The 24,582-nt window shown below is 52.3% G+C and overlaps 1 protein-coding gene and 1 long non-coding RNA gene across 7 annotated transcripts in view; one reads left to right on the top strand and one right to left on the bottom strand.

The window, feature by feature from the left end:
• The window catches only part of GPM6B (glycoprotein M6B), a 160,096-nt gene that overhangs the window by 24,685 nt on the left and 110,829 nt on the right, over nt 1-24,582 (bottom strand). For 2 of the 6 annotated variants that reach the window (XR_005386137.1, XM_038586846.1), the window contains exons 1-2: nt 20,926-21,094; nt 12,640-12,759 (exon numbers count right to left, since the gene is read on the bottom strand). The exons of 1 other annotated variant lie outside the window; for it this stretch is intronic. Coding sequence is in view for 4 of the 5 variants with exons in the window: in XM_038586846.1 (XP_038442774.1) it covers nt 12,640-12,759; nt 20,926-20,986 (181 nt within the window). In the remaining variant the exon portion in view is untranslated. Of the gene's footprint in view, nt 1-12,639; nt 12,760-20,925; nt 21,098-24,582 lie in introns of those variants that run through there. 3 more of the 6 variants (XM_038586843.1, XM_038586845.1, XM_038586847.1) reach the window with 3 other exon arrangements.
• LOC111094924 lies at nt 1,523-19,825 on the top strand. The gene is made up of 4 exons (XR_005386138.1): nt 1,523-2,195; nt 15,503-15,676; nt 15,804-16,112; nt 19,228-19,825. It is a non-coding gene; the product is annotated as an uncharacterized LOC111094924 (long non-coding RNA).

Below are 24,582 nucleotides of genomic sequence, written 5' to 3' on the forward strand. Positions count from 1 at the left end.
CTGAGAAGGGGGCCGCCGACTGGGGTCCACGAGCCACACGCCACTCTTCACGTGGCCTGGGAGTTAATAATGCTTTTTTATGTTTCGAAAGGATTTTTTAATGGCAAAGAGTCGTATTATTTATTTCAGGAGAGAAGTAAAAGAAGTTCAAATCCGTGTGTCCATAAATAAAGTTTGGTTGGAACACAGCCACGCTCGTTAGTTTATGGCCTGCGTGTGGCTATTTTCAAGCTGCAAAGGCAGAGTTGAGTGGTTGCCACCGATATTTACCATCTGGCCCCTTACAGAAAAAGTTTGCAGAGCCCTGTTAAACAGCAGTGCTTCACAAACTTTAACGTGCCTAGAGGTTCCCTGGGGATCTCGTTAAAATGCCGATCCTGTTGAGGCAGGTGTGGGGAGAGAACCGAGCGTCTGCATCCCTCACGCACCCCCGGGACGGTCTGTTCGGCCAGCCCTGTGGGGCCACGGTCTGTGCAGTCCTGGGAGCCCCCGAGATGCTCTTAGCAGCTCTGCGAGGTTAAAATTCTTTTTAAAATAGCACTAAGGAAAAAAAAAAAAGATAGCACTAAGATGTTACTGGGTTTGGGCTTTTTTTTTTCTTTTTATAAAGATTTATTTTATTTTTTAGAGAGAGCAAGTGAGCGAGCAAGTGGGCAGTGGAGGGGGAGAGGGACAATTCCAAGCAGGCTCCACGGTCAGCACAGAGCCCCACGCGGTGCTCCATCTGACGACCCTCAGGTCATCACCTGAGCTGAAATCAGAAGAAGTCAGGTGCTTAACGGACTGAGCCACCCAGGAGCCCCTAAGATGTTACTTTTTCTACCGTGCTGATGTTTGCACAGCAAACCTGGTGACAGAGGAGCACAAATGAGGCAGTGGCACCCAATGGCACCCCGCAGCAGCGCTCTCCCTGCCACACACGCACGGGGGAAAACAAACAAAGGGAGGAGGGACACCAAGGTGGCTCAGTCAGTTGGGCTTCCGGCTTGGTTTCACCTTGGGCCATGATCTCAGAATTGGGAGGTGGAGCCCCACGTCGGGCGCCACGCTCAGCGGGGAGTCTGCTGGAGAGTCTCTCTCCCTTTACTCACCGCCCCCCCACACACACACACTCTCTAAATAAATCTTAAAAAAAAGATAATTCGTTTCACTTAAAAAGGTCCTTGACACAGTAAAAAATGACTGATGCTATTAAATCTCAACCCTGGAGTATAAACCTTTGTAATAGTCTGTGTGGTGAACCTGGAGGGAGGCATAAAGCACATCTGCTGCCTACCCAAGTGTGATGATGGCGGTCTTTTTTTTTTTTGTTTTAAGATTTTTAAAAATTTATTTATTCATGAGACAGAGAGGGAGAGGGCAGAGACACAGGCAGAGGGAGAAGCAGGCTCCATGCAGGGAGCCCGATGCAGGAGTCGATCCCGGGACTCCAAGATCAGGCCCTGGGCTGAAAGCGGCGCTAAACTGCTGAGCCACCTGGGCTGCCCCGATGATGGCTGTCTTAAGGGAAGGTTGTCGTGTGGTTGAGCTGCGAGCCAAACCAGCATCTTTTTGTTCTGTTTTGGAACATCATTTTTTCTCGAATTAGTGACAAGCTATAGCTAGTAAGACTTGGGTGTCCGGCAGAAGTTTTCTCAAAATGATCCAAGTGAGCTAGAAAACAAGGGACACCACTGGCTGCCCATCGATTGTGGAAAACATGTACGTGCCACAGTGGAAGTGCCAGCTTCCCAATGCTTAATAGACTTCTGGATGAAACTGGGACAATATTAACAAATGAGAGTCTTGGTGAGGTAGTAGAATGAACTGTGTCCGTATTTGGAAGATCTGTGGGACTCAGAGAACCACTATTCTCCCCGTGACCGATGTGCAAGGACATAAAATCATTCTTGCATACAGAGCCGATCAAAGCGCAGTGGAGAGCAACAGACGTGAACAGAGTACAAGAGGTCACGGATATGGCTTCAGACTCCACGTTACAAATAATCTTTGGGAAACCACCACGTGTTGCATTTTGCTGTATTACCAAGGAGGAGTTCCACGAACACACGGAAAGGCCATTAAACCATTCCTCTATTGTCCAACTACGTATCTGCGGAAGACCAAGTTTTCATCATGTACTTCAACCCAAACTAGTTATCCAAGATGCCTGTGGATGAAGGTAGAGGCAGACAGGAGAGCCCGGCTGTCTCACAGTAAGTCCGATATCAAGGACGTTTACAAAATCCTAAGACAGTCTTCTTCTTCTCACCGAAGTTTTATTTCGTTTTGAAAAGTAGTTATCTTTCCTAAATGCTACGCTAACGTGTAATGGATGTGTTATTACTTTAAATAAGTTCATTATTTAACAATATATTTGTTATAACTCTGAATACAGGCAATACTTCTAGATACAACCCACATCAGCAAAAGCTTTTTGGAGTCTTCTGTTATTTTTAAGAGTGTAAGGAGACCTAACACCCAGAAGCCTGTGAGCTGCTGGTACAAGGCATTAAGGTCGCATGAAGTCAATGGATGGGGGCTTCCTGACCAAGCGCTCAATGAGAAATTTGCTTCTCCATTGTCTCTCGACCTTCTACGGGTCACTGAGCTTTTAGCTCAACGGTATGACGCTAAGAACGCCGAAACTATTTTTAATGACGCAAAGGGGATGGCTTTTCAACAGATCCTTTTAAAATCTTGTCCTAAAACTCATTAAATAAGAACTTTTCAGGGTGTCTGGGTGGCTCAGTGGTTGAGCATCTGCCTTTGGCCCAGGGTGTGGTCCTGGGGTCTGGGGATCGAGTCCCACGTCGGGCTCCCTGCATGGAGCCTGCTTCTCCCTCTGCCTGTGTCTGCCTCTCTCTCTCTCTCTCTCTCTCTCTATGCAAATCTTAAAAAAAAAAAATCCTTCGTTTTTGTAGCACATTATGAAAATCTTGAAATAGATTCGCCTCTAACATTTGCAATATGGCATGAGCAGTACAGGATCCTTATTATAAAAATGATATATTCACAAGTTAAAAACAAATTCAAGAAATACTTGTTGGTGCCTTCCTTTGCCTTTTGTGGGAACTGGCTCTGGTCTTCCTAAAGATCATGTGTGCGCTCTCCGCCTAGTGAGGTGACGGGGTGCCGCATCGGGGAAGCTGACAGGCCGCAGGGGAAGCTAGCTCTAAGTTCACACGACAGGCTGTAAAAGCATGGAGATCTGCAGGGTGTTCCAGAAACTTGAGAACTCTGTGCAATATTCAGCTTCAGCAGCACTCAGCCTCCTGCACCACCCGGGTGACCGCATCTCCGCGTCCCTGGGGAACCGCTGCTGTGTGTATGGCACTGGGCTGGGGGGCGCAGGGACCCCACTTGGGAGTGGGCTGTGGGGCCTAGATACAGAAGACATCATATAAGCACAACAGACAAGGGACTTGACTCGGGCATGGGGAGTGAGGCAGGGGCAGGTCCCCTGTCCTAGCAGTCAGGACAGATGGACACGTGTGTGGGGGAGAGCAGGCCCATGGGCTGAGGGGTGCATGACAGTTTGGGGTGTGGCCGCCAACCCAGCCCGAAACGCTGTGGGCTTCACCTTGCGGGCAGTGGAGACAGAAGGTGGGTTTGTGAGCAGGCGAGTGGCGGGCCCGAAGGGTACGTGTAAGAAACTCGTCCTGGCCTGGGGAGCGCAGGGTGTGTAGGTGGCGGGAGTGGGTGCGAGCAGAGCGGGCCTTCAGAGTCTTAGTCAAAGGGCACGGGGCGTGTTCACGGAGGCAGGAAGGAAGAAAATCAGAAAGGGCTGGAGCCATGAAGCAGCTGTTCCCAAGAACACCACAGGCCCAAAATGGCGTCGCTTAGGCCAAGTTCCCAAGCCACGGGCTTAACACCTAAGCTAACTGCTATTTCAACCTCTCCCAGAAATGTCATCACAACCCGTCAGTCAGGAATTTCTTTTCTTTTTTTTTTTTTTTTAAAGATTTTATTTATTTATTCATGAGAGACAGAGAGAGAGGGAGAGAGAGAAAGAGAGGCAGAGGGAGAAGCAGGCTCCATGCAGGGAGCCTGACATGGGACTCGATCCTAGGTCTCCAGGATCATGCCCTGGGCTGAAGGAGGCACTAAACCGCTGAGCCACCAGGGCTGCCCAGGAATTTCTTCAGTCAGCCAGCGCCAAAGAGTCTGCCACCAGGGGCTTCTCCATCCGCGGGAGAAAGATGAGGTCATGTGCGCGATAAGACCCCTTGCTCCCCCCACCCCCCCAGGAAAGAGGGGCCTGGCCCGGAACAATCCTTTCCTTCTATGAAAACCTTCCATTTTGAACAATTAAGCAGGCCCCCCTCCACCTGCTAGATGGGATGCCGATGGAGTCATCAATCATTTAACAAAACCAACTGGATCTTTTAAGATTTACTCTGGAATTTTGATTATTTAACACAGTCAATGTCACCACATTTTATAGGACTGGCTTGGTGAGAAACGGTGAAGGAATTTATGGGAACAACTTGTCAGAAGGGCCATTCCAGAAAATGTAAACTAATCCAGAAAGTGACGGAAAACACACCAGTGGTTGCGTAGAGAGGTCAGGTGAGAGGGAGGGCTGATGAAAGGGACCCCGGGAGCCCTGCAGATCAATGGACAGGTCCCCATCTGGCTCGTGCGGCCGGTTTCATGGGCAGAGTCACACATCAAATTTACCAAGTAGGTCACTTTAAATATATGCACTTAATGCACATCAATTATACCCTCAAGAAAGTCAAAAAAAAAAAAAAAAAAAAAAGACCCGTTTCTTAAAAGATTGTGAATCCGTCTGGGGAACTAAGGATTGGCAGCCAAAGGCCAGAGCCATACCCCCCTGGGTGGGGTGGGCTGGGGGGACACATCCTGTGGCTGCAGAACTCACAGGCTCCTTCCGCTCGGTGACAGCTTGCGGCAGGCAGCCTTCTAAGATATTCCCAAGGGTCCCTGCCTCCCGCTGTTCGCACCGTGTGACTCCCTCTCCCTGCGTGTGGCCTGGACCTAGTGACGTGCTCCCCCAATGAGATCTCCAAAGACCATGGCTTCTGTCCTGCTAGCACTTTCTCTCCCGTCCGCTCACTTGCTCTGATGAAGCCAGCTGCCAAGCCGTGAGGGCGCTACAGGAAGGCGTACATGGCAAAGGACCAAGGGAAGTCTTGGGCCAACAGTCTGAGGGACCGAGTCCTGCCAACAAACACAGCAGTGAGCTGGGAAGCGGATTCCACGGTTGGGCCTCCAGATGAGACTGCAGCCTCAGCCGCCACTTTCATGGCGGCCGCATCGGAGACCGCTGAGCCAAGCCCAGACTCCCGAGCTACAGAAAGTGAGATAATATATGTCATTTCTCATTGCTAAGTCCAAAATTAATTCATCATGCAACAGTAGATAATGAGCACGCAGCCACAGCTCTGGTGTCTGCCGGCAGCTCTTCGACAGGATCCTTTCGCATTTTTCTAATACAGAGAGATACAATGACAGAATAAAAACATCGAGAAGAGCTGGTGTCAAATTCAGTAGCGCTGTCTGCTAAGGATGTGGCCATTTGGTTTGGGGCATCTTGAGAGTATGTTTACGAGTCACCTCTGAATCTCAAGCTGATGTTCTCCAGAAAAGTATTTGGAACTGAAATATACTTTGCCAAAGACGGTATAATGAGGAGCTATTCTCCGAACCGGGGTTATGATCCTCGGTGTATACGGTAGTGGCGCTCAAACTTCAGGTGGATGGGGCCCGGGAATATGAATGTTTAACCAGCATCCTTGGGGATTCTGATTCAGGGCATCAGAGGCCCACACCATACTGTGCAACCTCACTTAAAGAAATGACCCCCAGGGGATCCCTGGGTGGCTCAGTGGTTTAGTGCCTGCCTTTGGCCCAGGGCGTGATCCTGAAGTCCCAGGATCGAGTCCCACATCGGGCTCCCTGCATGGAGCCTGCTTCTCCCTCTGCCTGTGTCTCTGCCTCTCTCTCTCTATGTCTATCGTGAATAAATAAATAAAATCTTAAAAAAAAAAAAAAAAAAAGAAATGACCCCCAAGCTTAAGGAGTGCACTTGTCACGATGAGCACTGGGTGATTAAAATAAAAACTTAAAAAAAAAAAAAAAAGACCCAGCACGCCTGAGGGCCCCAGTGAGTTGTGCAGACGACTCTTGGTTTCAGCTCAGGCGATGATCTCAGGGTCATGAGATCGAGCCCCATTCAGGTTCTGTGCTCGGCACCGAGTCTGCTTAAGACTCTTGATCTCTCCCCCTCTCCCTCACGTGTGCTCTCGTGCTCTCTCTCTCTCTCTCTCTCAAATAAAGGAATCTTTTTAAAAAATGACCCCCAATATTACACTTAATAAAATAGAAACAGTCTTTCGAGGTCACAGAACAGAAAACTTGCTAGAGTATACCAGATGGCACAGCAGATGACAACAGCTCCCTGACATCATTTCGCAGGACTTGATTTATTATGGGGACACTCAGAGAGGGACCTGAAAGAGACCAGAGGGGGCAGAGCTTCCAGAAAGAGCCAAGGTACTCTGTGAAGAAGGGCTGGGCTTCAGCGTAAAGCCTGTGAATGGTGGGTCCCCTCGGGGAGCAAGGATTCTGGGGCCTGGAGAGAAGAAGGGGACAGATCCTGGGTGATGACCTCAGGGCAGTGAGTGACTAGCAGTCTTGGGTGCTGCCTTCCAAAAGTAGCTTAAACTTGCGATGTGGGCTGAGAATGCAAGTACTTCAAGTCAAGGGTTGGCAGGATTTTTTTTCCCCTGTAAAGGGCCAGATAGCAAATATATCTGGCTTTGCAGGGCTTATGGTTGCAACCACTCGATTCTGTTGTTGTGGCAGGAAAACAGCCACGGACGATCTGTACATGAATGGGCAGGGCTGGTTCTGATGAAATTTTATTTACGAACAATGCGGTGGGTGGCATCACCAGCTTGTGTCTAAGTCAAGTCCTCCCGGGAACGTCCATAACCTCCATTTATGACCACTGGGAAAGAGCACACGAACGTAAACAGCGTTGTTTTAAGAGCACAGAAAGGCTCATTTTGATCCCATTACTTCTCCCAGCCTGACATTTGACCACTGGAGTTATTCCTTGGGGGGGAAAGCACTGTCTACAGAACTTTCCAGATACAATGCAAGCATGATGATCTTCAGCAAAAGCCTCATCCCACCTAAATGGCTCTCTGACACGCAGAGCTTTCTATTTAGCACAAAAGCCATTTTATATAAGCTTTTGACAGACATGGAAACACGTGGGGGTGTGTGTGGGGCTTATTTGTGAGTGAACGGGAGGGATGCCCGAAAGGACACAGCCTGGGGAGGTGGGCAGGCTCGAGCTCCCTACTTCCCAGTATCTCCAGTTAGCTCTCAAGGGTGGCAAAAGGTCTCAAAACACAATTCATTTCCATTAACTCTTAACAGCACGGCGCACAGGGCGTATCGTAAAGGAAGTGGGGACCAGATGTCGCTATTTCTGAAAGACGGCAAATCGCCGCTTTGAACAATCCAAGTCGGTGTCCCTTAAAACCAGATACTATGTCTGATAGAAAGCTCCAGATCTTCCATACTGATCGATGTGCTTTCCATCCCTGCTTTCCTTGTTTGCCGACTCCGAGCTGAGGATCAGACACGAGACCAAAAGGCAAAGGGGGCTCTGAATTTGGCACCGCTGGCGGCCACTGCTGCATGATCAAGCGCTAATCACACGCTAACAATATAGCTGATAAAAAACGAGCATTCATAAACAAGAAATTACATCTATTTGGCTGCTGTAATAACAGCCTTCGGTAAATGTGCCATAAAATCGCGAACCGCGGTCTAGGGCACGTGTTTTGGGAAGACTGCAGGTGACTTGGAAATGAAACGATGGGTCCGTGGCAGAAAACCAACTGCGAAGAACTCTAGAAACGGAACCAGAAACGCTCAGCGACCTTCCGGCGTGAAGCGGGCTGTGATACGCTTGTGCCGCGCCCACCGTTGAGCCTGGTGTAAGCTGCAACTTGTGGAGCCACAAGCCCCCCGACGGCTCCGCCGGCTGCAGCTGTGTAAGGACTAGGGCTGCTCCGGCCGGACCCTCGCCATCAGGAGGGCCCGCGCGCCAGAGTCCACGCGGCAGGCCCACGCCACCGGGTACAGGTGACACGGAGCTGCAGACCGGCCGCAGGGCCGCAGGCGAAAAGATGAAGGGCCCCTGCACCTGGAAACGCAGTCGCAGCGCGTTCAGAGAGGCCTCAGCCTTAGCGCCCCCCGCCCCGAGGTGAGCGAGTAACAGAAACGCAGGAGCCCCCCCGGGACTCCACGCGCACCTGTCGCGGCAGAGTCCCAGCTCAGCCTCGCGGGGGCCAGGGGGGCACAGGCTGGAGAGGTGAGGGGGTCACCCCTGCACAGCTGCCCGGCACCCCGCCGGCCGTGTCACCCGCTCGGGGCAGCAGATGAGGGAGACGGGCCGGCTTGTTCCCCCCACCCCCACCCCGGGCCCACTCCGGGGCTGCTCAGAGACCCAGTCTGGCCCATCGGAATCCCACGCCTCAGCTTCCCGCACCGCCCTCTGCCCGACCCCCACCTGTGCGCCCCACGCCACCCCGTGCAGTCTGTATGCGACGGCTCTCCGAACTTCTGGAATGATCCATGGCCATCTCAAACCAAGTTTCAGAAAAGTTTGGATTTGGGAAATGGCGGGGGGGGGGAAGGATTGGCAGAGTGGGGGGCTGGCTGCCTCTCAGCACTCAGACTGCACACTGAACCCCAGGGGGACCGTGCAAGGGTCCTCCGGGTCCCTCCGGGGATGGCCTAGGTTAAGGCACGGGGGCCCGCAGGTCCTCCCAGGCCGTTCCTCTCCCCCGTCTTTGCCACAGGAGAGGGACTGATCCTGCTTGCGCTGCCCCCCACCCTTGACCAAGAGCTTTTTCCTTATTTTAGATTTTATTTATTTATTCATGAGAGACACACAGGGAGAGGCGGAGACCCAGGCAGAGGGAGAAGCAGGCTCCATGCGGGGAGCCCGATGCGGGACTCGATCCCGAGACCCCGGGGTCACGCCCTGGGCTGAAGGCAGCTGCTCAGCCGCTGAGCCCCCCAGGTGGCCCCCGCCTCCCCTTGACCAAGATCTTCAACGAAGGCACGAGAAGGGCCCGGCCTCAGCTCGAAGGTCGCTCGCTGCCCCTCCGGCTAACAGGCCTCGGTGCCCAGGGGACGAGCGGGCCCCTGATCCGCAGCCCGTTCCAGGCGGAAAGCGAGCGCTCCATCCCGGGGGCTAACGGTCACTCCTTCCGGGCCGCAGCGGGGGGGGGCTCAGGGGGGAGCATCTGCCTCTGGCCCAGGGCGTGGGCCCGGGGGCCCAGGATCGAGTTCCACGTCAGGCTCCCTAGATGGGGCCTGCTTCTCCCTCTGCCTGAGTCCCTGCCTCTCTCTCTGGGTCTCATGAGTAAATACATAAAATCCTAAAATAAAAAATCATTTCTTCAGTCCGTCCCCAGTTCTCCCTCCTCCTCTGGGGCCTTCATCTAGGTTAGCGCTTCCCACCTTCCGTGTGCGCCTTGGAACCGTCTGGAAATCTTGCAGAAACGCAAACCGTGAGGCAGCAGGTGTGGGCTGGGGCCCGTGACCCCCGCCACAGGCTCCGGGGGCTGCGCTCCCGCTGCTCACCCCCCCCCCCCCCCCCCCCCCCGCCCACACCGTCCTTGTCCTGCTGCCCGCGGGGCCACCGGCCTCCGGGGAGGGTGGCAGCGACCGGGCCCGGCGCTTACAAGACCATAAAGGAAGAAAAACAAGAAACTGCTGGCAAAGGTTTAACCGTCCAGGTCCTAAAACTGTCTGCAAAGTCACACCGAAGACGAGGGACACAAAAGGACAGACTGATGTCGGCAGAGCCACACCCCTGGACTTTGCCCCCCGGGGCGGGGGGGGGGGGTCTGTGGCGGCTGGAGGTGCGGGAGGCCCTTCCTCTGCACAGATCGGCTCAGCCTCTCTTGAACCCCCCCCCCCCCCCCCCCCAAGAAACAGAGAACTCCAGGGGGCGGCGGGAAACCACACCAGACCATATGGAAGCCTCTATTTTTTCCCTCACACCATCTGGTTTGGGATCTAAGTACAGGATGGCAACTGCGTCGACGGACGAGCCAACAAAATCTCCAGGCAACTGGGAAGGCGCTGGCGGGGCTGCGCTGCGGCGTCGGCCCGGGCCACGGCCACCGGCGGTCCCCGACGCTGCCACCGTGCTCGGTGCACAAGGGTCCAACTACGTGTGCATTAGGGCCGCTCACTGCGGATCTGGGAAGATGATTCTAGAAATCCGCTTTAGTGCCTCCCCCCCCTCGCACTCAGAGAAGAACCTGCTCGTTCACAGAACCCTCACATGACGAGTCACTGGCAACGGGACCCTATCAGAGTCCTGCGTGTCTCGCCGCACCGTTCCAGAATTCCCCAACCTCTGAGATCCTCCGTTACGCGCAGCGCGAGCGTGTGTGCGCGTGTGTGTAGACAGCAAAACTGGTTCCGATCCGAACCCACTTGGTGCCCAACCTGACCTGAGTGGCCAAGAGGCCGGTGCCAGGGTCACGGCCCAGACCTGGGCCCTCGGGAGGAAGGCCTCGAGGGCGGGGGGCGCCCAGGCCTGGGGTGGCATCAGGCAGCACCTGCTGTGCGCCCCACGTGACTTCTCGAAAGCCCAAACTCCTCTGGACTCTGAAACGAGTTCGGCCCCAAAAGTTTGCGGGTGGGGCGGGGAGAAAAGCCCCGAAGCCCGTATGCTGCCGTGGGCTGCCGGGGCTGCTCGGGTGGCCCGCGTGGCGGGCGCGGCTGCGGGTGGGCGCGTGGGCATCACCGCACCCACCGGGTGCCCGAACCTGCTCAGCACAGCACCCCGCGGCCGGGCCCCTTCTCGATCCCCAACTGGCCCCGCGTCTCGCAGCACATTCTTAAAGCCCCGCCATCCTCTTCCAAGCAGTTTCTGGTAACTCGGAGGCCTTCCTGTCCGGGTACCAAAGGCCTCCCTGGCCCCGCGAGCTGTGCGCACCCAATGCTGCTGGCGGGGCGGGCGGGGGGGGCGAGGGGCTTTCTAGAAACAGCACGACACAGTTCACCTACGCAACCCGCCTGTGTCAGCGTACGGTTCGATGGCTCGGAGTGAATTCACAGAGCAGTGTCACCATCAGCACAACGGAACGTCTAAAGCCTCCCGTCACTCCACAAAGGACCGCCTGGTCCCGTCAGCGGCCACTGCCCACCCGCCCTCCCGCCAGCCTCCGACGGACACGGATCCACGCTCTGTCCCAGGACATCTGCTAACTCTGGAAATTCAATGCGAAGGGAATCCGACGGCAGTTGGTCCCTCGTGTCCGGCTTCTCGGACTCAGCGTGGTGGCCCGCGGTTCCCCCGAGCTGTGCTGGACACGGACCCGCCGTGCGCCTGGTTGCTGGTCGTGCTCACAGTCTGGGTAGGTCACGTCCACCAGCAACTTGCACATCGGCATTCCAGAACCCTCCCCATTCCTCAAAGGATCTATGAGAACAAATGTCTCTGGTCACTTCTTGCTCACTTTTTCTAACGGGCACTGTGCGCATGGGGACACACACACACACACGCACAGCTGGCGCCTGACAGCCACACATCAAGAGAAGAGATGCATAATTCAAGGTGTAGAACTAAATCTGAAATCGGATTGCACGTTAATTAACCTGAAGCCACAATTTGGGTTTGGAAAGAGTTTTATTAGCTCAATGAGAGGTACGAGGCTCCGTGACTCTGCGCGTGCCCTACATCGTACCTCAGGGTTGCTCGTTCTCGGGGTATGCATCCTACACCATCACCTCTGACTCGCTCTCCAAAAAGCGTGCAATGCAACTACTTGGGCCGAGTAACGCTGGGGAACCCCGGAAAAGCACAGCAACGCCGGGAGCCTGTTGGGTTTACCTGCCCCGCCCCCACCCCCTTCCAAAGAGCTCGGGGTCACTGGAGTTTGTGGCTAACTGGGCCAGGAAATGGCAGGTGCAGCCGCTGGGAACGTGGAGGTTGGGCCTCCTGCCCGCTTCCGGGGCCCCCGGAGTGACCCACATCTGGCTCCAACCTAGCCCCTGGCGGTTCTGAGACACCAGCGTCCCTCGTGGGCAAGGCAACTGGAAGCCAGACCCCACGGACCTACCTGATGGGACCGAGCACCCAGTTACCGGCTCCTCATGTCACGGCCTTGGGTTTTTCCTTCTCAAAGACACTGACGTTCGCACAGAGTGTGGGGACACCCGTGCTCTTGGAGACAAGGCTCCTCGCGCGTCCCAGCCCCGTTCTTGGTGCCGTGGGGGAGGACACGCGGGACACCCACCCACCACCCACCGCCCACCCCGCTACTGGTTCAGACACCGGCAATTTCGGAGTCAACCCAAAGCTTTGGGTCATTGCACACTGCTCCCTCTTGAGAAGAGGAGGTGAGGGCAAGGAAGGGGGGGAGGAGGGAGAAGAAAGAGGCCGAAGATGGGGTGGAATGGAGAGGAGGAGAGAAAAACAAAAGATGATTAAAAAAATCGTCAAGGGCCAATTCCACCCGCGCCCCTGCGAACAAATTAATGCGTCAAACAAAACATAAAATATCACCACACTGAAAGAGCCATTACAAATAATAGTAAAGAGAACAGTTGACTTGCTATGAGAATTCAGCCCGAGGCTGTATTTACCTGGACTGCTCAAGGGGCCTGCCCTGTCCCCCAGGGTTGGCACGGGATGGTACTGGTGGTTCTTTGAGCCTGGGTACATCCAGTGGTACCTGCCAATTTCCATTTCAGCTCTGCTGTTCACTGCCAATTTCAGGTGGCAAAGAGTCAGTGTCTCTATCTCCAGCAAAGATTCTACATCAGCATTTATTCTTTTACCAAATAGTTAAAGGCAACGAGGAGCTTAAACCAAACCACGCGGCCGGGATGCAACCTTTCCCTACCGGCTCAGCACCGAGGCAGGAGCAATCGCGAACGCTGGAGCCTCTCCCCCCATCCGGAGGTGGACCAAACTCACCCAAATCGCCTTCTCCTTCCTTGTTGTCACCACGTCCCCCTCCCTCGCCACCCCGCCCCTGAGATACGCTGGCGTTGGGCAGACGCTATTTATAGTGGGAGCCTGGCTTCTCCCCAGAAGGCTGCTCTTTCTGGTTGCTTCCCCTCTCGGACCAACAGAGCGTCCTTATCACTGCGGCTGCACGAGCCTAAGGGGCTGCAGGGTCACCGTCGGCGACGGTCCCCGGCTCCGGCCCTCAAAGTCTGGCCAGTGAGCCCCGAGGCCCGCCGAGTCTCGGGCAGCAGTCCTGTCCCCCGCGGACCTCTCCGCGTCTCCGTCGGCTCACCTTAAGCTCAGGACTTCGGAGTCTAGAATGTTCTGGATTAAATCCCCTTCCAATTACTTCCAGGGTTTGGGAGGGAGGGGCTGCTGGTCTTGGGCTCACACGGATGCTGCCCAGCGGCCTCCCGGGGACGCGGGTCCCTATCTGATAAAAGGACTCGGTTTCCCACTTCTTAAGGGCCTGGCCAGCGGGATGCGGGTCTGCCCGTGTCCCCGAGCCACAGGCGGCGGCCGCCAACCCCTCGTGGGCTCACCATCCCGAAGGCCCTCATCAGGGCTCCGGGGGCCAGGGGCACAAGCCACCCCGGGGGCGAGGCCCGGGGGCGCCACGGATGCTGAAGGGGGCAGCGGTCCCGGCGGCAGGTGCGGGGGCCCAAGGCCACAGCCGCGCCGCGGGGCGACAGCAAATGCCCACCGGCCGTGCCTGCAAGGCCCCAGGTCACCCCCAGCGGCAGGCGGGGGCTTTCCGAGGTGCTGTTTCAGAGAAAGCCTTCGTGGCTTCAAGGGAAAGCAAAAACATCTTTTAAGAGACATTTGGAGGCTTTTAAAGATGTTTAAAGGGGAAGGAAAAAATAAAGGATGCCAGGGCCAGCCCGGAGCTGCACAGCGACACACTTTGTGGCTGTTTTGGTTGTGTCAACGGCGCGAGGGCAGCTCGCCTTGGCGGAGCCCGTCGCCACGCCAAGCGGCACCTGCGGCCTCCGTGAGCCAAGGTCGGGCGTCGGCCGAGCCGTCCTAGGAAGTCGCTCCCGTCAGCGTCCTACCGTTAGGGACGCGGAGAGGGCCAGGGCCAGGGAGGGGAAGCGGCCTGGGTGGGAGGCGGGCCCACCGGCCTCCCCATGAGCCTCCCCATGGGCCTTCCCCACCTGCCTCCTCACGGGCCTCCCCACCGGCCTCCCCATGAGCCTCCCCACGGGCCTCGGGAACCACGACTCCGCCCCCGCGGGCCCGGCCTCTGCCCCTAAGGGAGGTTTCCCGAGGTCAGTGTGGGGGGGAGCTGGGCTTCTGTGCCTCCCGAAGGAATGTCTCGGGTCCCTCGCTCCTGGTGTTATTTCGGGGTCCCGGAAAGGACTTAACTCTCAGCCTTCCCTGGATTTAGGTTTTTTGCTCCAGCGCTCAGGAGAGTCTCTCTCGGGCGTGGGTTGTGCTGCATTGTCTGAGAGCAAAGACACCCAGTGGGGCTGGTGGAAAGAACCAGAAGCGGTGGCTTAAGTGGCTGGGAGCCCTCCACGTGGACCCCAAGCAAAGCCCTGCGAGGAGCTCGAGCACTCCTGATCTGGAAATTTCAAATCGTCCTCTAAAAAAAAAAAAGTTCCCTCTCCACGCCCAATGCACAGGTGCCCAATAAATGTCAGCTGAAAGCTCATTTGGTTGAAGGTGAGGAAGCACCCTGGGACCCCGGGGACCAAGATCCGGACCTCCAGGTCCCCCCCACGCTGACCTCACAAGCCAGGCCATGCAATCCCCTGCGTCTCTGCACAGGATGCAACCACTCTCTGTTCTCTCCTCACATGCAAGGGGCAGTCTCCAGACCTTCGGGCCACCAGGCACAGGCTGCTAGGCGAGGACAATCAAAGCCATGGACGGCCCCAAGGCTCCGTGTTCTCTGCCAAGAACATGGCAGCATGCCAGACATGCTTAACTCGGCAGAAAAATGCTACTCCTCCAGCAGATGTGGAGACGGGGTCAGCAAGCGGATGGCTGTTTTCCAATACTTCTGGGAAGGCCATCCTACCACAGTAAATCTTTAGACGTGAAAGAAAAGAAAATCCTGTCCATTCTCTATTTTTGAGCCAAGCTTGGAGACGTAACGTATAAAACTGATCCTAAAATTCCAAAGAGCACAGTATATACAGTTTTGTTTAAAAGGACAGGGTCCCAGCGTCTAGGAGGAAGCCACGTGACTGCAAGGACAGGCCTCAGCCTGAGGGGTCCATTAAGACACAGTCGATGCTGGGCAACGGGCAACGGGCAAGAAGAAATGGGTAAAATGTCCACACCCGGCCGGGAGATCCTGGCTCATGCCCTACCGAGGGAAGGCCGCAGATGTTCCCCTTAGGGAGCGGTGGTGGCTGACGGGGACAGTCACAACCGTGGGTGGTCGTCAGCAAAGGTGGGCATGGAGCAAACAATGGGGAATCGAGGAAAGGAAAACAAAACAATGCCTTGTACCTCTTTTTTTCTTGTCTTTTTCCCCCATTTACTTAGGGTGATAGTCTTCTGTGACAGGGCTGAACAACTGACCTGCAGCCTGGTCTACTTTCCGGCACCTACAAAATGACCACCGGAGGCGACTAGGTGACAAAGGCTGAGCTCCCTTAGAAAGGCCATCCTCCTGAGGCAAGGTCTCTGAGAGCTGGATCTGCCGTCTTTCCTTTCCAGGTAGGATTTAAAATATTAAGGGAAAGCTCGGACACCTCACGAAATACAAGCAGGGGCCAGCCAACGATGGCCACCTGTTGTTGTCAATAAAGCTTTATTGGCACTTGGCCACCTTTATTGGTTTCAGGCTACAACCGCAGGTCTGAGGAGTTACAACGGAGACGGGGAGGCCTACAGAGCCTAAAATGGTTACTCTCTGGCCCTTCCTGGATGAAGTGTGCGCACCCTGGATATGGAACGTGGCTACTTAAGACCTGGATGCAGAATGAAGTCAATGCACTCAATCAAATCAGCCTACAGAAGAGGAAGTCCGTTTCTTTTCTCTTTTTACACGTGTCTGGAAGAGAGAGGTCCCTGGGCTGCCTGGGGAGGAAAATCCTCCACCCGGGTACTGTCGTCCTGCTACGTAATCTGCCACTGGGTGGCAAAATCACAGGTAAAACCAAGATCCTGTTACACACAGTGGTCCCTAAGATGAGTTAGGCACCCCTGTACTCTACATGTGCTGGGGGAACTGAGGAGGAGGATGTCTCAAAAGAGAGTATTATTAAATGAATGAATGAATGACCAGGTACATGCATGCAGCTGGGACTGGAGCCTCCCTTTCTTCCAAGCCAGCGTGTGTCACCTTGTTCCTCCATCCCACAGCCATCCTGATTCCTGGCCTGCCACCTCACAGGGCTGTGAGTTTGGTCCCAAGGAGAAAAACGCAAGGGCGCGTCTCTGGAACAATCCAATTCATCACCAAGTCCCAGTGAGGGGCAATTTGCTCCGTGGGGACACTCACTGCCTACTTCACAGGTTCTCAGACCCATCAAGGCTCCCAAGTCATGTTATTAAGGTTTTTCACCTTAAATCGACTTGTAGTTTCACAGGTAATGGGAAAACATGATCTGTGACATTACAATCTGAACACGAGACTTCAGCCCAATTTCCAGGAAGGCAAATCTAAACTTCCAGAAATGGGTCAGAATTCTTTGTCTAATGAAACAGCAGGGCCAAGTCTCGACAAATATGCTAATAGAAACAATAATATAAAAGTAGGAGATGCGCCAAATGGCTTCACTGAGATCTTCTCCACCCTTACATTTTCTAAAAAAATAAAATAAGGTAAAAGCAAGCTGTATCATACCTACCACATCCGTCCAGCACCATCTGGCCGGTCATGCTTTTCTCTACAACCTATTCCCCAGACACCTTCTCTTCAAATGTCCTCCTTGGCAGACTCTCAGAGGGAAAACCTGCATCTAAAACTTTCTCTGTACTGTATTCCTAATCAAGTTAGGAAATGTCAATAAAAACCTCAATATCAAGTCATTTCTAGATCACCAGGAGGAGCGTAACGTTAAATGTGTCCCTCAGGGTTTTCAGCACACAGGCCATATATTCTAGAAGAGTGCTTTTCTTACTAAAAAAAAAAAAAAAAAAAAAAAAAGAGAGGGGCCAAAGTGCACACAATTAAAATAAAACGAACAAACACAACCCCGAACACCTAAGACATTAAGATCTATTTGCCCCCCAAATTTAAATGAATGTGTTAATTTTTTACACAAGTCAACAGTTTGAATTCATTTCTTACGTTGCTTACGTCCCAGAATTTATTTTCAGTTATACATTATTTCCAATTTACTACATTTTTCTTCCCGTGTGGTTTGATGCCTGGAACTCTCAAAATTATTTCAGCAGTAATTCCAGGCACTTAACTAGCTCGGCTATAATTGTTTCAGTAGATTTCAATTTCCTACATGTAATAAAAACAATTTGCATCGCAGATTTTTTTTCCCACACAATACAGCAATTGATTCAATTGTTTTTCTACCCCTTGACTGAGCATTCCCAGCACTTCCAGATGCACTGGTTTTCACAAATGAATTGACATCAAGTAATACTCCACAGAAATAAATAGAAGCCTAGCTCTCCATCGCTTTGCTACTGAGGCCCATGATCTACTTCCTTTGATTCTGTCTTCTTCATTTCTTCCAGTTATTCCATTTCAGTGAATCTGTTTAGTCAATCCTCACACTTTGGTTTCATTTAATGCTTCCAAAGTAAAAACTGTTATTTGTAACAACCTGGCATTTCTTACATCCATCTGAGAAGAGCTGCTTGCTTGCCTTAAATATTTCTGGGTATCTCCTGAATACTTCTTGGGAATTTTGACCATCCAGTGGTGTTCTGTGGCAAAAGCGATGAAGCTGTTTCACACACACACACACACACACCCCAATATGCATGTGTGTGTGTGTGTGTGTGTTTTAGGATTTGATTATTCGTGTTTAAAATAGGATCAAAAGTCCTTCTGATTTAAAGATATGGCTCTCTGTCCTGCTGAAAAGTGAGGCCAACTAAAAAAGTTGAGGACAATTTATAAAGCTAAATTTAATTCTAGTCTTAATAATAATCCAATTAATTCTCTAATGGAATAATTATCCAAAGCTAGAATTCCCATTGTGCAATAATACCCCCCAATTAAGAGGCAGGTACAGCCCCTAGCATGAACTACTAAAAACAAATAGGAAAGGAGGAACACAGGGGAAAAAATAGATGTGCGTGAAAAACTCTGTGGGAAGTGACAAAATGTATAGGATTAAATTTCGGAAATTAAATCCCTTGCTGAAAGGCCTAAAAAAAAAAAAAAAAAACCTCCACAAAAAAACAGACCCACCAGCTCAAGGATTATATAATGCAGTCTCCAATTATGTCAAGATTTTAAATGTACATTTCAATGAAGTCAACATTTATCTTCTAAATTTGAAGTTAAATCTGAAGGGACACTGGAGTGACAAGCAGGCGGAAACATCTGTGACTGTCACTTCGTGCCTCTTGTGTGTGTGCGTGTGTGTGTGCTCGCCTAGAATGACAATGGGCGAGCCAACTGGGAAATGACAAAGATGATACTTGTGTGGGTTCTGACTTGGGTGCAGCTGGCACACGGACTTGTTTGTCTAAATGAAGATTAGCAGGTAAGCCATCCTCCAAATCAGCATTGGTGGCAGGCCACACAGTGACCACAACCCCTGTGGCTGTAGTGGTGACACACACGCCCTGGCCCATATGCTTACTCACACCTGAACTCTACATGTGACAACAGCTTGTGTTCACCTGGCATTTTTTAATTACCCTAACAGCTAGTGTCTATCAATTTTGGCAGTTTTTAAAGTCCCTCCAGAAATTCCTTCTTGCTTCTAATTTTGTCTCTAAAATCACAGCTAGCTAGCTAGCTAACGAGGTTTCACCTACTGACAGTCAATAGATGTAGTGCAGCCTGCAGATTTGCTAGTAAGTAGTATTTAATTGACGTAAAATAATAGCAGTCCGTACGTAAGCCTGAATGAGGACGAGATGCACAGTTGTGTAATACGGATTTTTTACTGGCTTTATGCTCCTTGCTTGCATTTGGAGAGAAAAAAAAAAGAAAGGCATGTTTTTTTTTTTTTGCAGAGATCAAAATGGTTTTATTAATGGTCTATCAATGGTTAATTTCGTTTATTAATATGGCAAATACCATATTAATAAAAACCGTGCGCACTAAATGAAATCATGTGTTTTAGGAAAACGTTGCTGTAAACTGCGAGAGGCTTCCTCCCAACAGCACTATTACGTGATCATGCCCCGCAAACTTCATCTCTAATCGTCACGGAGATCAATCCTTACTTCTATCTCCATTCCTCAGCTTCATAAACACTCCCCAGCGCTCCTCTTATTGCTATTCGGTCATTCATATAAATCAAAAATATAGATCTACAAGAAAAAGCAAGGTTTTTGTTTGGTTCTGTTGGTGAGGGGCGGTAGCTTGCATGCAGGCATTGAATCAAGCTGCCAATTGTAACATTAAAATGCTATGTACGTAAAACCCCACCGAAACACATACCTAAAAAAATGGTTAAGATGGCAAGTTTCATGTTATGCAGATGTTTTTGTCATGCAGATTTTAATCATACTTCGAAGTTTAATTGATTCTAAAAAATGAAATTGCTTTGCTTAGGATATAATTGCTCTGCTTAGGATATGATGTCATTAGGGTATGGGGTACAGAAGAAATTCCCAATAAAAACAGGCAGCCTCTATCCAAGCCTGCTGTGAGGCTCAAATGCCTGAAATTGCCATGTTTGTAGGTGTAAAATGGTTGACTATTTCGGCAATTTTAGACAGTTCAACAACACGTTCACAAGTGAAACGGAGTTGTGCTCCCACCCCGGAAAGTCACTATTGTTTAGGGGCTGTCACTTGATCCCAGGCTGTGGGAAATAACCTTGGCGTGCAGGCTGGCGATATTAGAGCCACTGCAGGTGCAGAAAACGTCCTCGCGCCTTCAGGATACTCTGTAACTTTGGGAGCAAGAGAGAGGTGGGAGGCATCTCACCGCATTGTCATTTAACGGTGGCTGAGCTGATTCTACGGGGTGTCACCCTTGGGATCAGTTTTTATCTAGGAAAAGACGGGTTAATTTTAGCTTCTATTTTGTCACTTTCTTGCTGCAAAACACGTAAGTCTGTAAAAAGGCCACTGCCTGTGTCAACAGTGTGGCAAGAGTCCCCTGCAGGGACAGGACCTTTACTGAATTCCCTGCTCTGAATCTCCCAGTTCCCGAGAGCAGGGGACCCTCACCGCCCCTTTGCATCAGCACTAGGTGACAGAGGTGACGTCCCCGCGCCGAAGCTCCCACTGTCAGTGGTTGGTCCCGGTCACAGTCAGGGCCCGATCCGTGGGAAGGACAACGATATTCAACAAGAAGAGGAGCAAATGTCCCCAAAATCACTACGGCCTTAGCCGCACCAAAGCCTGTTTCTGGGTTGGGTCCCCCTCCGGGGGGTCCTCAGCATTAGCAGGAAACAACGCTAATCCCCGGGAACAAAACATGCAGAACGTGGGACCTAAGTTCTGACTCGTTATATTAAATGGGGGAAAAAAAAAAGAAAAAAAAGAAAGAAAGAAAGAAAGAAAGAAAGAAAAAGCAGGAGACCGTTTTCCCGGTTCGGGTACCCAAGGTGACCAACTGCGGGCGTCCCGGGGCGTCCCCCGTGCGGCAGGAAGATCTGGACCGGGAACGGCCGAGCAGGGGCTGCTCTATTCATTTAACATCAGCCTGGGGGGGTCCCCCCTCCAAAACCCCAAACCACCCAGGAAGCAAGACCACGCCGGAGGGCTCGTTGCGGAGCTGCTTGCGAAGCGACACAAAAGCGGGCAAGCCCCGGGAGAGCCCCCCCGGGGGACAGCCTGACCCGGGCTATTGTCAGGGCGCTGGGTACCTTTTCTGTCCCGGCTTTGTTCGGCGCTTTCCTCGGCGGCACTTTCCATGGCGGGCTTCATGCCGTCCCCCCAAAAACGCTTCTGCCCCCGCGCCCCGGCTCGGCTGGCTCCTGGACGCGCGCGCGGCTCACGGTGGGCTCTGCCCCGCGGCGGAGGCGGGCGGCCGCGGTGTCCCCGGGCCGGTGTCCCCGGGCCGGCTGCTCCACGGCGCCGGCGGCCGTCAGCGAGCACCCCGAGACGGCGAGCCCCGCGCCTCCTCCGACGGCCGCGCCCGCCCAATGCTAATCGGCCCTCTCGGGGAAGAGCGGCTCGGTGACGTCACGGCCCGGAGGCGGCGGCGGGGGGAGGGGACGGGAGGGGAGGGGAGGGGAGACCCCCCCACCCCCCGCGTCACTGCGCCGCGGGGCGCCCTCCCGCACGAGCCCCTTCCTTCCGTCCTGCCCCGGGGTGCAGGCTGCGGGACCCCTCGGGGGGCATCCCCCTCTGGCCGAAGTCCACCCCCCCCTGCCCAGGAGGAGCCCGGGCGCCCCCGCACCCGCTCGCTTTAGCATCCCTCTTGCCCGCTAGGCGATCTGCAGCGAGCCGCGGCTCCTAAACATATACGTACGCATAATGATGCGCACACCGCGTTCTGCACGGTGTGTATGAAAGGGAGGAGGAAACATACCCAACAGGGAGGGAAACCCCACACGTGGACTTAACAATGGCTGCATGTGGGGCGCCTGGGGGCTCAGCGCCTGAGGGTCTGCCTTGCGCCCAGGGCGTGACCCCAGGGTCCCAGGATCCAGTCCTGCATCGGACTCCCCGAGGGGAGCCTGCTTCTCCCTCTGCCTGTGTCTCTGCCTCTCTCTCTCTCATGAATAAATAAATAAAATCTTTTTAACCCCCCCCCCCCCAAAAAAAAAACCAATGGCCTATGCAATTTGGCATTACAATTACGATCCGCTCCCTGTCGGGAACCAACACCTGTGACAGCAAGGGAAACGGAGCTCAAGCCCGATTCACACAAAGGTATCGCTCCATATGTTAAAAGTAAGCGCAACACGCTACAAGGGTATCTGGCTCACATCTTGGGGACTTCTGGGAAAGAAAATGGAAAGAGGATGCTTTTTCTTGCTGGGCATGATTCTATATAGAGCTTTATTCATCAGAAGCTCTCCCCCCAAGTCAAAAGGCTGTTTTCAAGAGCGGTCTAAATGTCCAGCATAAAGGCTATTATTGTACCAATAATGACTGACCGCTGCTTTCACGGCTCCTCTTGCACAGCCACATCCTAGGGGACCACAGTCCTCGGCCCAGCCAAGGACAGAAAAGCCTTTATCGTGGTCATGAGCCATATGTGTCCGAGCATTGCTGGTTTCTGTACCACGATTGAAGCACTTGCTTGACCCCTTTACCTTCACTGCCTCTATCCAAGATATTTATAGGAACTCCAGTCAACTACCAGGATGAACCCTGAAAACCACGCGGTGAAGGGCTCTCCACCCGAGGACACCCTGCCACTTGGTTGGGTTGAGCACCCACCTTAGAAGCGGACACAAAGACAAGGTAGAGACCACCCTCTCCTAGCTCATCCAAGGTTCGGCGCTTTGTTGCTCAACACTTCCAAAAAAAAAAAAAAAATGTGGGAGATCCCAAATCCAAATCCTGTAACCACCTGGTCTTTTAATGCCTTAGTTTGAGATAATCCCCCAAACCTTCTACATTCAATACCTCTGGCCCCTGGTTAAGCCAGAAAGGATTGTGAAAACCAGTTTAGCCTGTTCCAACATTTTCTTCTAATTTTACTTCTTGCTTCTCACTTTAACCATCCTCCTAGAAACCCACACCCACAATCAACTATTCCTTTAAATTATGGCCCCAGCCTTTTGTTGTCTCATGGCAAGAGGAGTGGGAATAGCACGGCAGCCTGACACTTCACACGCTCGGAAAGAAGTCGCTTGTGATCTCCCCACCTCCACCAGAAAATTCGATGATGCGCCCGAACAGGAGGGTCTTGCACATTTTTGCAAAGGCTACTTAAGAGCATTCATGCCAAAAGGTGGCAACCGTTGCTTGCTATCTTCTTGGCAGTTTAAGGTACAATGAAAACCAAAACAAAATTCAAGTCAGCACCAAAGGGGACAATCGTGACTGGCTAGGCTATTGGTTTTGTTTTCAAAGTGTCTACCAAGACCATGCAATCGTGGAACTGGCAGGACAGAAGACTTTCTTGGCTCTTACTTAAGAATATTATTGTTAGGGCCCCCTGAGTGGCTGCGGTGGAGCGTCTGCCTTGGGCCCAGGGCCTGATCCTGGAGACCCGGGATCGAGTCCCGCATCCGGCTCCCTGCATGAAGCCTGCTTCTCCCTCTGCCTGTGTCTCTGCCTCTCTCTAGAGTGCCTCTCATGAATGAATGAATAAAATCTTTAAAAAATTATGATAATATTGACTACGAACAGTAGTTTCACATGGTTCAACATTTGCATGTTGAAGGCTCTAGATTCAATATGGAAGACATTTTCAACTTAAGGCCAACTCTGGTTTCTGTATCAGTCTTAGAAATCAAAACCATTGGGACAAAATATTCACAGGCTCTCAGGTTGATACCTTGATCCACTTTCACCTTAAAGAACGATATGCAAATGAGCATTTCCCCATTTCCACCCTGTTCACAGCTTCACCATCTCTTCACTGGGCTCACAGCTTCACCATTTTCTCTTCACTGGGCTGATAATGTCAGATGACACTAAAAGTTACCTTTGTCACTGTACAAACAGCCTCAAAATCTCATTGATGTCTACAAAAAACCCTCTGAGTTGGAAAAGGCATGATAGAAAAATCGTTAATAGCAAGAAAGGAGAGTACACATTTATGACATTTCTGAGGTCTGCATCCATTTTTGGCCAGAACAATCAGACACATAGAATGAGTAAGATGGGAAATGTCTCAGAAAGCTAAAAAGCATCCTTTGGGCCCCATGAGTTAAGTCAGTCCGCCTGAAGGGAACACTTCTGAAAGCCACGACAGGAATAAGCAGCATTGACACCAAATGGCTACGTTAGATCAAACCATACAAAACTGTGAATATTGAGGGCACCTGGGTGGCTCAGCCGTTGAGTGGCTGCCTTCGGTTCAGGTCGTGACCCCGGGATCCTGGGATCAAGTCCCACACCGGGCTCCCTATGGGGAGCCTGCTTCTCCCTCTATGTGTCTCTCACGAATACATAAAATCTTTATTTATTTTTTTTTTTTAATTTTTTTATTTATTTATGATAGTCACAGAGAGAGAGAGAGAGAGAGAGAGGGGCAGAGACACAGGCAGAGGGAGAAGCAGGCTCCATGCACCGAGAGCCCGATGTGGGATTCGATCCCGGGTCTCCCGGATCGCGCCCTGGGCCAAAGGCAGGCGCTAACCCGCTGCGCCACCCAGGGATCCCCTACATAAAATCTTTAAAAAATAATATTGACTATGAACAGTAGTTTCACGTGGTTCAACATTTGCAAGTCGTCTGTAGAATTCCAGCCAGTTCCATAAACATGCCTAACAAGTGCTAACATCTACAAGAAGCACAAGACTTCACAAGAGATGGTGCCTGTCTCCAGGTGACCCACAGACTAAGGGGCCACAGAGGACCCTCCTGAAGCAGGGCGATGCTGGGGCTGCAAGGACTCT

Source organism: Canis lupus, chromosome X, assembly GCF_011100685.1.
Source record: "Canis lupus familiaris isolate Mischka breed German Shepherd chromosome X, alternate assembly UU_Cfam_GSD_1.0, whole genome shotgun sequence".
NCBI classification, from domain to species: domain Eukaryota; kingdom Metazoa; phylum Chordata; class Mammalia; order Carnivora; family Canidae; genus Canis; species Canis lupus.